This window comes from Antechinus flavipes, chromosome 6 (assembly GCF_016432865.1).
Source record: "Antechinus flavipes isolate AdamAnt ecotype Samford, QLD, Australia chromosome 6, AdamAnt_v2, whole genome shotgun sequence".
Lineage (NCBI taxonomy): Eukaryota > Metazoa > Chordata > Mammalia > Dasyuromorphia > Dasyuridae > Antechinus > Antechinus flavipes.
Window position 1 is genome coordinate 170,323,266 of NC_067403.1, and position 14,018 is coordinate 170,337,283.

At 42.1% G+C, this 14,018-nt stretch overlaps 1 protein-coding gene across 9 annotated transcripts in view; it reads right to left on the reverse strand.

The window, feature by feature from the left end:
• Positions 1 to 13,446, reverse strand: part of RUFY3 (RUN and FYVE domain containing 3) — a 125,160-nt gene extending 111,714 nt beyond the window's left edge. For 5 of the 9 annotated variants that reach the window (XR_007948080.1, XR_007948078.1, XR_007948081.1 and 2 more), the window contains exon 1: positions 13,033 to 13,446. Coding sequence is in view for 5 of the 9 variants with exons in the window: in XM_051964529.1 (XP_051820489.1) it covers positions 13,033 to 13,348 (316 nt within the window). In the remaining 4 variants the exon portion in view is untranslated. The remainder of the gene's footprint in view (positions 1 to 13,032) is intronic. The other 4 variants (XM_051964522.1, XM_051964521.1, XM_051964530.1 and 1 more) reach the window with 2 other exon arrangements.
• Between the last annotated feature and the right edge of the window lie 572 nt (positions 13,447 to 14,018).

Genomic DNA, 14,018 nt, shown 5'->3' on the forward strand with positions numbered 1-14,018 from the left:
ACTATTCAACAATGGCTGGGAAAACTTAAAATACTCCCTAAGAAGTGAAATTTACATCAAGTTTCATAATAGGCACTAAGATAAGCTCTCAATGGATATATGAACTAGATACAAAAGGTCACATAATTATAAAGAAAGAGTTCATGACCACAGAAACGATAGAAAAGTTTATAGAAGATTAAATGACCAGTTCTGATTACATAAAACTGAAAAGATTTTTACAAACAGAGTTAATAGTTAAAATCAGAAGTGACAAGAGTTAAATGGGGAAAAATTTTTTTAAAGAGAAACTTCTTTGATTAAGGTCTGATATATAAGACATATAAAAACTGATTTAAAGATAAAAGTCATTCCCCAGTAGATAATCATAGGAAATAAGCAGGTGATTTTTAAAAGGAGATATCCATGTGATCAAAACCATATGGAAAAATGCTCCAGATCACTAATATTTAGAAAATCTAAATTAAAAAAAAAAAAAAAAACCTTATGTTACATCTCACATCTATCAGAACAGTAAATATGATGGAAAATAATAATTGGGAGGATGGTGCCCCCACTCTGAAGCTAAAAACTAGTCCAATATTCTGAAAAACACTTTGGAAAGTCCTTCTAAAGTCACTAAATTAGGTATATCCTTTGACAAAGAGGTATCATACTACTAGTTCAAAGAAGGAGGAGGAAAAAAACTATGTACAAAAATATTCAAAGAAGCATTTTTTCTTGTAGAAAAGAAATGGAAAAAAAGCAAATGGTTCCTCTATTGGGGAATAACTTAACAGATTATGATTTATACATGTATGAAATAAGGTTGTGCTGTAAGAAATGATGGAAGGGATGGAGATGGTTTCAGAGAAACCTGGGAAAACATGTATGATCTGATGCAGAATGAAGTATTCAGAACTAAGAAAATGAAGTATACAATGACAACAAAGGAAAGAAAAAAAATTCTGAATGACTTAATTCTCATCAATGTAATAACCAACCAGAGAACAGATGAATAAGCTAACATTTACATAGCGATTTAAAGTATGCAAAATGCTTTACAAATATATTTTTTTAAATTCTCATAAGGTAGATGCTATTATTTCCCTGATTTTACAGATAAGGAAACTGAGAAATCCAGGTATTAAGTGTTGGAGGCAGGGATTTGAATTCTAGTTCCTAACTCCAAGTCTGGTGTTGTATCCACTGTAGATACAAGACATCTGAGCTTAAAATATAGAATGAAATATTTCCAGAAATGGCAAATGTTCATTTGTTGACTATGTTTATTTGCTATGGGCAAAGGGGGGAATTCTTTAGTTCCAGATAAAAAAACAGAAAACGTGAACAATGAAACATATTATTATTAGATATACATCATTGAAAAGCAAACATACATGACAGCATAGTATAATAACATCCATAATATCAAATATTCTATTCCAACTAGGTGGGGAGGTGGGGGAGGGAAGGACTATGTAAGATAAACTGCTGGGAAAAATTTCAGGCTGTCTGTAAGAATTATGCCCTAGACCACAATCAGCAATTGAATACATGACCTAAGTCACATCATCAACAAATATAGAGAAGGAAAGGAAAGATCTTTCACAACCCTAGATCCGGAAAAAGTTCTTGATCAAACAGAGAGAGGATCACAAGAGATAAGATGGTCACTGTTTATTACCTAAATAAGTTTAAGAGCTTAAGACTTCTAGAACACCCTAAAGACAACAGTACAGGGCCAAGCTAAGTTGTAAATTTTACTCTAATATTGTCCATTAGTCGACATAAATAGAATCATGTTAAAAAGAAATAGGAGATGTGGTCCCTCAACATATGCTATAAACTTCCCTTGAACTGAATGGAAGAAGGTGGAAGTTTAAGGAAGTTCTTCCAACCTAAATAGGAATTTATAAAATACAATTCTTTTTCTCACCTCTACCTCTTGAAATCATTAGCTGCTGTTTTTCGAGGCTCAGGTTAGGGCCACCTACTTCAAGGGGTCTTTCTTCATCCCATTGTACACCTCAAATTATCTGGATTTTATGATCAGATATCTGTAGTTTTCCAGATAAACTGTAAGCTCCCTGAAGGCAGGGAAACCGTTTCATTTTTGGCTTCATATCCCCAGCAGCTAAACAGTACTGGGTTTATAGTGAGTATTTAATAAATGTTTGTTGACTAATGAGGCAGAATATTAAAAAATGTCAATGGATGAGCACAATATTGCCTTGTATACTTTATGTGAGATAAGAGCTAAAAATGTCAGCTAAACTATTCACATTTTTTGTGGGTACGAATTGTTCTATAGTTGGGAAGCATGGCTAAACTGTGGCAGCCAGATTTCATTTTATATGAATAATTCTCAGAGTTAAAATAAAAATAAATTTAAAAAGTGGGGAAGCCTTATTGCTGGCTATTTGAAAAGGCAAAATATGTTTTGGTATTTCAGAGACAGCACAAATAGGCATCATTGATCAAAACAATCCCCCCCCAAAAAAACCCCAAAAACAAAACAAAACACAAAATCATGAAGGTACACAAAAGCAGATTTTTAACAGAAAAAAAAGTTCTGAACATTGGGTGAGAAATAATTTTAGTGGTTTTTTTGAGGGTCTTTTTTTTTTGTTTTGTTAAACAGAGGTAGATACAGGTCTACAAGCTAGGGAACTGTATTTACTTTTTTAAAAATAAAAACATTTATTGGGGCAGTTAGGTGGCACAGTGGAAAAAGCACCGTCCCTGGAGTCAGGTGGGCCTAAATTCAAATTCGATCTCAGACACTTGATAATTCCTAGCTGTGTAATTTATACAACTAGTAAAACCTTGTGTTACTTAACCCCAATTGCCTCCCCCATCTTCCCCCAAATCTGGATCCAGAGAGTTTGATTATGACTGAAACAACTGAAAGTACATACCTTACCATTGGATTGGATATTGGAGGGTGAATGAATTGATGATGACCCCTTGGTTGTTGATCTCAAATAGTAGTGCCCTTAACAGTAATAGCAAAGTTAGGAAGGGGAAGAGGTGTTCTTAATTTGTTTTCTGGAAGGGTGATTATGAATTCAACTCTGGATACATTGAATGTCCCAAAAAGTCAGATTGTGATGTAAGAATGGAGTTTAAGAAAGAGGTCAGGGCTGGATATAGCCTTGCATATCACCTGCATAAAGACAATCAACTCCATGGAAGCTGGTAAGATCCCCAAGAGAGATCACATAGAACTATATGTCTAAGACAGACTTTGGGGAACACTCATAGTTAGGGAGCATGGCCTGGGTGAATCCAATCAAGGAGACCAAGGAATGGTCACACAAATAGGAGAACAACCAAGAGAAGAACGTAGTAAAAATCTAGACAGGAAGAAAATGTGATCAATAGTCTCCAAGATTCCAGAGAGCGGTAGAGGAATTCTTTGATCTGACACCAGAATGTCCTCTCTGCTCATAGGAATATCCATCTCCTGACCTCCATCCAGCACTGATTCCAAACACATTCCCTTCAAAGCCAACTGGCCCAATACACTATCTGGAAGACTTCTGCCTAACTTTTTCCTTGGTTCTAGGCACTGAACCAAGTTTTTTTGAAATTGGAGAAACATTAAATAGCTTGGTTTCCCCATGACTAATAACAACAAGTCAAACCTATTCTCTACTTCCATGCACTTCTCATCACCAACCCATCTCCCTGGTCCAGATTTCTTCCCATCCAGCAATTCTGACTTTGGAGCTCTGCTAGGGAAAGCCTTATATAACCCTAAAGTTCTATCTATAAGTAGGACTTCATTACTATTCTCATCAAGGTTCACCATCCCACTATCCTCCATGGGACTAGAACAATGCTCTGATGAGCTCAGATACTTCCTGGAATTAACCCATTTACATTGGATTATACTTCATCTAAGATCTCCCCCAAATTTAGTCTGATTTCAGAGTGAGGCATTACTTCACCTAATAGTCTGCCCAAAGTAAAAGTTTCATCTCAAATCTGGTTGCTTATTTTCTTTAATTTATAATCCTTTGCAGCAGGGACTTGATAATCATTACTTGAGTTAAGCACTGGTTCTTAAATAGACTAGGTGGATGACTAACCACAGTTGTCTTAAAATAACAAACAGCATTTTAACTTATGCCCTTATCTGTGGCGAAGTACTGGGCATCCAGATACAATACAAGCCAAGAGGGCAGTTCCTACCTATAGAGAGAAGTCCCAGGATTTGAGTCTGTGGGGAAGTGAGGGTGGAGCTGAGTCCAGGTTAAAGATTTAACGATGAGGCAGAGGATGAGGTGCCATAACCAAGGGTGAGAGCGCAAAGAAAGACCCAGAGAATGAGTCCCCAATCATCATAGAAAGGAGTGAGCATGGCTGGGATCTCTCAGGAAATGGTAGTGGTTTGCTCTGAACACAATAGGGTCAAGGAGTACTTACTTTTTTTTATTAAAGCTTTTTATTTTCAAAACATATGCATGAATAATTTTCAACATTCACCCTTGCAAAACCTTGTGTACCAAATTTTTTCCCTTCCTTTCCTCCTACCTCCTCCTCTGGATGGCAGATAATTCAATATATATTAAACATGTGCAATTCTTCTAAAAATATTCCTGCAATTATCGTGCTGCACAAAAAAAATCAGATCAAAAAGGGAAAAAATGAGAAAAAAACAAAATGAAAGCAAACAATAACAAAAGAAGTGAAAACTCAAGATTGATTCAGGAAGCCCAGAAGCAAACCTCCCCTGGCTATTCCCAGTTTTGGAGTTCTTCCAACATCTATAATAGTCTGAAAAATTATTTGTATGTTTTTTTTAGAGTCACATAGCTAAAAAATATTAAGTGTCTGAGGCTGGATTTGAACTCTATCCACTGTGCCATCTATAGTTGCCTCTCCCCCCTCACCTTTTTTTGGAAGAATTATTTTTAAAACCGGTTATTTTTAGTACCAAGAATGAAAACCAAGGTGGAGAGAGAAAAGGTATTGTAAACCACAGGACCACAATCAAAGTCTGATCTGCTGAGTCTTTAGAGATGAAGGACGGTATTCCCAGATGCAGAATTCCATATAAATGAATTTGTGTGAGACAAAGTATACCACGGTGGGTCATGCAGAACTCCCGTTTTCATCCCATATCCCAGGGGAGTTGGGAGGAGAGTTGGCAGAAGATAGGAGTCATGGCTCCTTGTAAATGGAGCTCCAAAGGGGTCCTGGTATAAGTACAGAGAGCTAATCCAGGTTCAAGTCCTACCCGGACACATCCTGGCAGAGTACGGAGGGACAACTCATGCAGGAGAGTTGTCTCAAATGGTAGGGACTTTAGAAAACAGGTGCTGGTTTATGCATCACAGGGAATTTACATATTTGGAAGGTTCTCCTAAAGCAATGAAAGCACATGTCTGTACGTGTGTGTGTATATAAAAAACCATAATATGAATTACATGTATGTAACACATACATTATACACAACCCAGTTATTGTATACACATACATATGACATATGTACATACACAGCGTACCATAAAGTCTATGTGGAGCTCATATACACATATTATATATGTGTACATAATACATTCATAATGTATACATGTATATATGTACACACCTAAAATAATCTCTATAGAGCTCATACACATATACTATTCATAGGCACATATATAGCTATATACGCATATGTGTATGCTATACACACACATAATCTATATGGAATACATACATACATATATATATATATACACACACATACACACACAAACAAATATAGCACACACATATTATATACATACCCATACATATAATCTATACAGAGCTCAAATTTATCAATTTGACCTCATTTTTACCATGAAATAATTCCAACCAAGTTAGGAGCCTGAAGGTTTTACTCTGTCAACTGAAAAGTCACCCATTACATAACAAGATAGCCTAGTCAAACCAAAAAAGAAAAAAGTCCAAATTTAGAAAAGACACTTCCTCTTCAGAATATTCCCACCCCCTCTTGATGTCCCATGTACTTATTACACAATTCTGAGATCAGTGCCCAATCATAACCCTAATTTCTTCCTCAAGATAAAACTTGAGCATTGAATTTAAAAACAAAATAATCCAAACTCAAATGGCTAATTTAAAAACATTCACTCCTCTTCATTAACAGAGCTAACACGGTCTATTGAACTCCCTGCCTGAGTCCAAGGGTTAACTTTAAAAAAAAAAATTTTGCTAACTACATTTCCATAGAATTATTTTCCTTTTTTGATCTCAAGTTTTACTTTATGCATTTAAAAACATTTTTTTCTGATAAAAAGGCCTCACTGGACTGCCAAAAGGATCCATAATAAGTAAAGAACCCTTTTTCTGCTCTCCTTCCATTCCAAAGCCACTTCCTAAAATGTAGGATTAGGTCACAACTATCCTCTGTCAGTGTCACATGGCTCTAGGATTAAATACAAGATTCTCCTTTGGTTCATGAAATCACCCAACATAAACGGATTTTTTGGGAAAGATTCAAAGTTAAATAGCCCACAGAAATTTTTGAGATTTCATATTATTCCCTCTGAAGACCAGCAGAGCACAAGGTTTTGCATTTACTTCACTGATTTAGGAGGACTGAATATTTAATGGAGGTTAAAACCATCCAGGTCATATCCCCAGAGATGACCGCTGTCATCTACTTCTTCTTTCACATCCAGTAAGTACACAAGGTACACATGTGGCTGCTGGAAGGTCATGATCTGCCTCTGCTGTTCTCATACAAGATTCATTTTCTTGAGTTATTTTTAGGTACCGCTAAACAATTAAAATACAGCCGCTCCAAAAGCATACCTAAGATTGTCTACTTTGGGGCCGATCGGGATCTAAGCTAAAAAGCTCTTTACTTCCCCATCTCCCTCAATATGTCTATCTCTTCTGAGGTTTTCTTGGCAAAGATACTGGTATGTTTTCTCCAGCTCACTTTACAGAAGAACGGTAAGCCAGTTTGCTGGCTTAAGTGACCTGCCCAGAATAACACATCTAGTTAAGTGTCTGATATTGGATTTGAACTCAGGAAGGTGAGCCTGCAGTTTTGGGCAAATATCAACCTCTTTTTCAAATCTGCCCAAACCACTTGAGCCAACCTAAACTTGTATTTGTACATATTATTTGCGAAAAGCACACAAAATCTTTGGGAACAGGAGCTGTTTTTGCTTTGCATCTGCAAAGCCCAGCATAAGTATTTAATAAATTCCTGTCAATTGATTTATAGATTTACTCTATCCTGGCATCGGAAAAATCATATTACAAAATGGTCACCTTTAACAAGGGCCACAAAGTGCTATATCCCCCTCAATATCCCTTTGTATCCTATAGGTATACTGACCAAGTTAGTGAAACCCAGCATTTCAGCCCTGACAATCTGCTTGGAACAGTCCAATATTCAATTTCCCGTCCCCTTTCCAACTCCTTCCCCCCCCCCCATCCCCTCCCATACACACACCTTTTCCCTTTAACTGTCCCTCCTAGGCCTAGCCCTAGGAAACTTGACCAGCTGGCTGGCTCCTGTTGTCCTAATAAGGAGATTTCACTGGCAACAAATAGGGGGAAGAGCAATGTTTGAAAGGCCCAATCAGGTGCTGTCCTGGCCAGCACGAAGAATACAGGAATTTGGTTCTCCAAAAGAGCAGCTGCTTCCTAGGGGATTGGGGGGGGGGGGGGGGGAAGAGGGGAGAGAGAAGGGGGAACAAATAAGGGGGTGTCAGGTTCCTGCAGGGAGTGCTGCTCTTTCCCTAGTCTGCAAAACAAGAGCTTGTGGGGGCAAGTTCGAGGAGAAGGGAAAGGAGGGCTCCCTCCCTCCTGAAACAGTAATGGCCATAGGCAAGAACAGGACTGGGAAAACCAGAGAGGGAAGTTTCTGGCTTTTTCTGAGCAGAGTGCAGAGACCAGGGTGCATGAGAATTGAGAGGTCTGGAGAGATTTAAGACTTCCGTTTCCTATAAGATTTCCTCCACAGCATAATTCTTACAGAAGGATTTGTTAAACGATCTTCCTATAGCTGAAAACCTAATTCTAGGGGGCAAGGAAACCAGCACTCACCAATCCTGCTCTCCTGGGAAGTTGATTGAGCAATGACAACTCCAAAGGGAATGGGAAATATTTGTCTGTCAGCCCTCCACCTCTTCCCAGTGAGTTACCTTTGCTGGAGAGGGAAGGGTTTTGTGGGCAGCATTGATTCTTTTCTATCTCAAATATTTTCTGAGGTGGGTATAATGATAATAATAGCTATCTCACATCCAAATGGAACACTGAGGGACACTGCAGGAATTGGGATCCTTCTTTTCTGTTTGAAGAAAAAAATTTAAAGGGCAATAAACAAACTTTTATTTTAGAGATTTTTTTTCCTGGAAAAAATTCCAGGTGCAGAGTGGAGGCAAGAGAAAAGAAACTGGCCCTCTGGAGTCAACTCCCAGGATTAAGTCCAGAATCCTAGGCCAAAGGGGTTATTATTCTTGGGGCCCCACTAGGATATCCCTCGGGGCCTCTACCTGGACCATGGAAGGAGATTAAGAAAGGACACAGGAAGCAGCATCAAAGAAATCCTATCCTAGGCTCTATCTTGAGTCCCCTTCTCTGTAACATCTCCCCAGTTTTCATGGATTCAATTCTCATCTCTCATCTATGCATTGTTATACAGATCGGAATCTCCAACCCTAATCTCTTAGCTGAACTCCATTCTCAATTCAACTGCCTTCTGAACATAACCAACACAACCTCCTGGAGGTACCTCAAAACCCAATATACTCTTTCCCCCAAAGCTCCTCTCTACCAATCCTCCATAGTATTATCAAGGGTACTCACATCCACCAGGTTCACAATCTTGCCATCATATTCCATGCTATTCCCAATTCATTCTCATGTCAAATCTGTCTCAACTCTTATCTTCTACCATGGGCCTTTCTCATCCCTCCCCATCCCCCAGCCTTGAATCCAAATTACCTGCCACTTAAACTATAAACATTAGGAAGTACAATATTTTGCAAGTTGTCTTCCTTCTTAGACAGGTGGGGTCCTAGAGGACGGGGCCTATATTTTTTGTTATTCGTATTCCCACAAGTTAGGTCAGTGCCTAGTCCAAAATAAGCATTTAGTAAATGCTTGTTGATTGAAGAGACACTGGTGCATGTACAATTTCTGCCTTTTGTGGGAAAAAAAAAGCAATCCTCAATTTTTTGGTTTAAGGATCTCCTTTACACTCTTTAAGAGTCCTTCTCCCAAGAGCTTCTGTTTATGTGGCTTGTATCTATTAATATTCACCCTATTAAAAACTAAAATATCTTATAAAAAGTTTTAATTTGAATCAGCCTTCCCTAAAATGGAGTCCTCAGAACACTTTTGAGAATTGAACAGCTACCTTAAAAAATAATATGCTCTCCACTCAAGCATCCATTGTTTTTGTTTTTTCTTCTTCAATCCTTCCTTATTCCATGCTCACACCTGAATTTAAAAGGCCTAACCCACCCAGAATAGAACTGTAAGACTGTTATGGATTATCCTATCAAGCACCTGCAGTAAGCTTTGAGAGATGGCAGGAAGCCAGAAGCCAGGATAGTTTACCCCTGACTTAGCAGTACAGAGGTTAGCTTCCATTTAACAATAGCAATCCATTAATAGGGGCAGTCATTCTCCAATTGATAATCAAAGGATATGATGACAATTTTCAGATGAAGAAATTAAAATCATTTCCAGTCATATGAAAAGGGGCTCTAAATCACTACTGATCAGAGGAATGAAAATTAAAATAACTCTGAGATACCACTACACCTCTCAGATTGGCTAACAAATCTTGGAGGAAAACTGGGACACCAATACATTGTTGGTGGAACTGTGAACGAATCCAACCATTCCAACAGTTTGGAACTATGCTCAAAAAGTTATCAAACTATGCATCCCTTTGATCCAGCAGTGTTTCTACTGGGCTTATACCCCAAAGAGATACTAAAGAAGGGAAAAGGACCCACATGTGCAAAAATGTTTGTGGCAGCTCTTTTTGTAGTGGCTAGAAACTGGAAACTGAGTGGATGCCCATCAATTGGAGAATGGCTAAATAAGTTATGGTATACGAATGTTATGGAATATTACTGTTCTGTAAGAAACGATCAGTGGGATGATTTCAGAGAGGCCTACGTGGACTGATGAAATGAAAATGAAAATGGCGAAATGAGCAGAACCAGTAGCTCATCATATACGGCAACAAGATGACTATACTATGATCAATTCTGATGGATGTGGCTCTTATCAACAATGAGATGAGTGAGGAGAGTTCCAATGATCTTGTGATAAAGAGAGCCATCTACACCCAGAAAGAGGACTGTGGGAACTGATCCACAACATAGCATTTTCACTTTTTGTTATTGTTTACTTGCATTTACTTTCTAATTTTTTTTCCTTTTTGATTTTTCTTGTGCAGCATGATAATTGTATAAATATGTATGCATATATTGGATTTAACATATATTTTTACCATGTTTAACATATATTGATTACTTGCCATCTAGGGGAGGGAGTGGGAAGAAGGGGAGGAATCGAAACACGTTTTGCAAGGGTTTATGTTGAAAAATTATCCCCATGCATGTTTTGAAAATAAAAAACTTTAATAAAAAAAAAATTAGGGGCAGCTAGGTGGCTCAGTGAATAGAGTACTGGACCTGGAGCCAGGAAGACCTGAATTCAAATGGGGCCTCAATCACTTACTAGCTGTCTGATCCTGCTAGTCACTTAACTCTGTTATCCAATGAGAAAGAAATGGTCAAGTTAAGTATTCCAGTATATTTGCCAAGAAAACCCTACTGACAGTATGGTCCATGGGGGATGAAAAGTTAGACCTAAATGAAGGCCTAAACAACAAATTCAATAATTATTGGCACTGATAGATGCTAGGATTCAGAGGCAAAAAACAAATAGTTCCTGTTCTCCAAGGAGCTTATATTCCAGTGGGATGATGAAACAAGAGGATACTATAACTATGAACAGAGGCTATAACCTGAGGTGAGGGAAGAAGGAGAGGAGGAGAAAAAAAGGGAGACTGAGAGGAAGAGAAGGAGAAAGGATAAGACAAGAAAAGAGAAAAGCAGAAAAAGGATAAAGGAGGGATAGAGAAACAAAAATGAAGAAACTAACTTTTTGGGGGATCAGAGAAGGCTGTTCAACGGTAGGTACCTGAAGCTTAAAGGAAGATGAGATTTCTAAGAAGTAGAGATGAAGGGGGACAGCTTGTATGTGAATAAATGGGGGTGGGAGGTGGAAGACGCTAGTGTGCTTAGAGCTGGTGAAAAGGAAGTAATAAATATCGCTGAAAGGTAGGTTGAAACCAGATTGTGGAAAGCCTTAAATTCCAAGTGGAGGAATCTGTGTGTCTGTCTTAGGGCCCCTTTCCTTGTTTAGCTTATTATATCACTGTTTGGCAAGCTAGAGAGCACTCCAAACTCCTACGGTACTATCTGTACTACGCACTTGGCACATCACACACTGCCTGGTATTATGACATACACAAAGATCAAACTGAGTGTCTCCAAGGACGGTAATCAGTGGCATCCACCCAGACCTCCGGATTTATCTACAGCGAGGAGGTCCAATCTTGGGGGCTTCCAGAAAATTCCTCTCTCTTTGATTTATCTGCCCACATCCAGGGTCTCTCCTGGGGGCATCCAAGGTCTGCTCCAGTACACAGAAGGCACTCAGCTACCATTCAAGCACCTAGTTTGGCAATACAATGAATACATTATTTCCCATGACAGAAAATGCCAAACACAAACAGCTTTGCCCTTGGATTTCTGGCTGACTTTTGCCCTCCAGATAATGCCTCACAGAAGCAGTTTGAGTCTCAACTATCTTTGTGTATCCATGCGTTTAGACACAAACTGCTTTTAATAAGTGTTCACAGATTTCAAAGTTTCAGTAGGCAGTAAGCGGGGAGGCTTGGGGATCTCTTCACATTTCCCTGTGAGGAAATGTGGACTGAGGCTGGACTTGTGATTTCCCTGATAGAGGGAATTTCCAGATGAGGAGACCATCAGCCCCTTAGAAGGTAGAGTGCACACAGAGGGCCCAGAGTCAGGGCTAGGACCAAGGGCCCCCTGACTCCCCAAAGTCCGGTCAGCCCCTACACACCACACTGTTCGCGAGCTGCAGGCCTAGTGTCGGCATAAGAGTCATTGATAGGGCTAGGACCCAGGCCCCCCCTGACACCCCCAAGTCCCTTCAGCCTCTTCATCTACTGCACCACACTGCCTGCTCGGGAGTCCAAGTCTCTGCACCGGGCCCACTAGGCCCCACTCACTGCCTATCGGCTGGGAATAATGTCACCCTTACTGTGGCGGGGTCTCCGTCGCCTCCCCGTCCTAACCACCACTCACAGGGCTCGGAAACACTCCCTTTAGCATCGGGGAACATACGCCCCTGACTTTTACCGGGGCATTTGTGGCAGGGAACTTTGATTTGGACGGACCTAACAAAAGCAAGTATAAGGGATGACTTCGGAAGAATGCAAACTTGGAGGCGGGCGGGAGGTCGCCAAACGCGAGGGAGTTGGGAGATGCCGACCAGGAGCAGTCCTGCCTGGATGGGAGGCCGGGGGTGCCTCCCCTGGAGAGAGCTGCTCCCCGCTCCACTCCCTGAAAGGAAGGCACTGACAGCGGGCCGGCCTCGGGCTACCTCGTGGACCCCTGGAGTGAGCGGAGTGTGTGGAGGGCCGCAGCTGGGAAGGGGTGCGGGGAAGGGGGGGGAGGGGCAGTCCCGCCTGGAAAAAGGGATTGGCTTCAGCCTCCTCTAGGAGGGGCGAGGGGATAGAAGTGGGGCGTGTATAGGGAAGATGAGGGTGGCTTTAGCCCCACCTAGAAAGCAGTACGGGGGGAGTGGTCGGGAGTCGGGTAGCCCCAGCTGGAGCTCAGAAAGGGGAGGTGTCCTCAGTGCTCAGCTAGGAAGGAGTGGGGGCGGGGGTCCGGCTTCGACGGCAGCACCTCGGGGAGCGACATGAGCCCGTGGAAGCTGAGCCCCTTCCCCTCCCGCCCTCCCCCATTCCGTACTCACGGGGTTTGGTGCCGCCGGGCGCCGGGGAGCTCAGCAGCAGGAATGGTAGCGGCGAGCCCGGGGACGGCGGTGTCCTCCAGCCCCAAGGCGGGGGCTGCGGCTGCAGGGGCGGCTGGTGGTGGAGCCGCGCCCCCGAGCCCGCACCGCCATCGCCCGGATACAGCAGGAAGAAGGGCGCGGGCTCGGGCGATCCGGGCTCGGGGCTGCTGCCGGCCGGGGACTGCTGTGGCTCCCCAGCGCCCTCGGCCCGCGCCGCTGTCGCCGCCTGAGCAGGAGCCGGCCCCGGAGCCGGAGCTGGAGCAGAAGACTCTGCCATCGTGGCCGCTTAGAGTGCCGACCCGCCACGACCAGCCCAGCCTAGCCCAGCTCCGGGCAAGCGAACTAGCTAGCCGAGGAGCTAGCTGCCCGGCCTCCCCCACCGGGGGCGGGGCGGGGCGGGGCAGGGAAAAAAAAATAGGGGGAGGGAAAAATCTGGGGAGGTACGAAATGGAGGGGAAGGAGGAGGAGGAGCTATCTCTGCTGCCCCGCCCGGAGCCTTTTCTCCACCCTTCCCCTCGAGGCCTGGTCCCTCCCTCCCAGAGCGATAGGGGGAAGGGACTGAGGGAGGAGACCCCCTTCCTAAGAGAACTGAGCTGAACCCCCTCCGCCGCTCAAAGGCTGCTCCCCTTTTCTTCTCCCCTCCCCCCTCTCCTTTCCTCCACCCGAGTTTCTCCCCTCCCTTTCTCCAAGAAAAGGGACACGCCCCGCCTCCCCACGTGGGATGGCACCCTCTCTTCCTCTTCTGGACCCTGCCTCTGCTTCTAAGTCTCTATACACCTGGTTTAGGAAAGACAGCACCCCTCTACCTCTAAAATTCACCTTTGTGTTGTAGACCTAATAACTTCATCTGCTTGAAAGAACGAGTGGGAAAACCTTCCCTCCTGTGGTTTCGTTTTAAATGAAATCTTTTAACCTGGGGTTTGGGAGGGGTTGGTCCTGATGTTAGG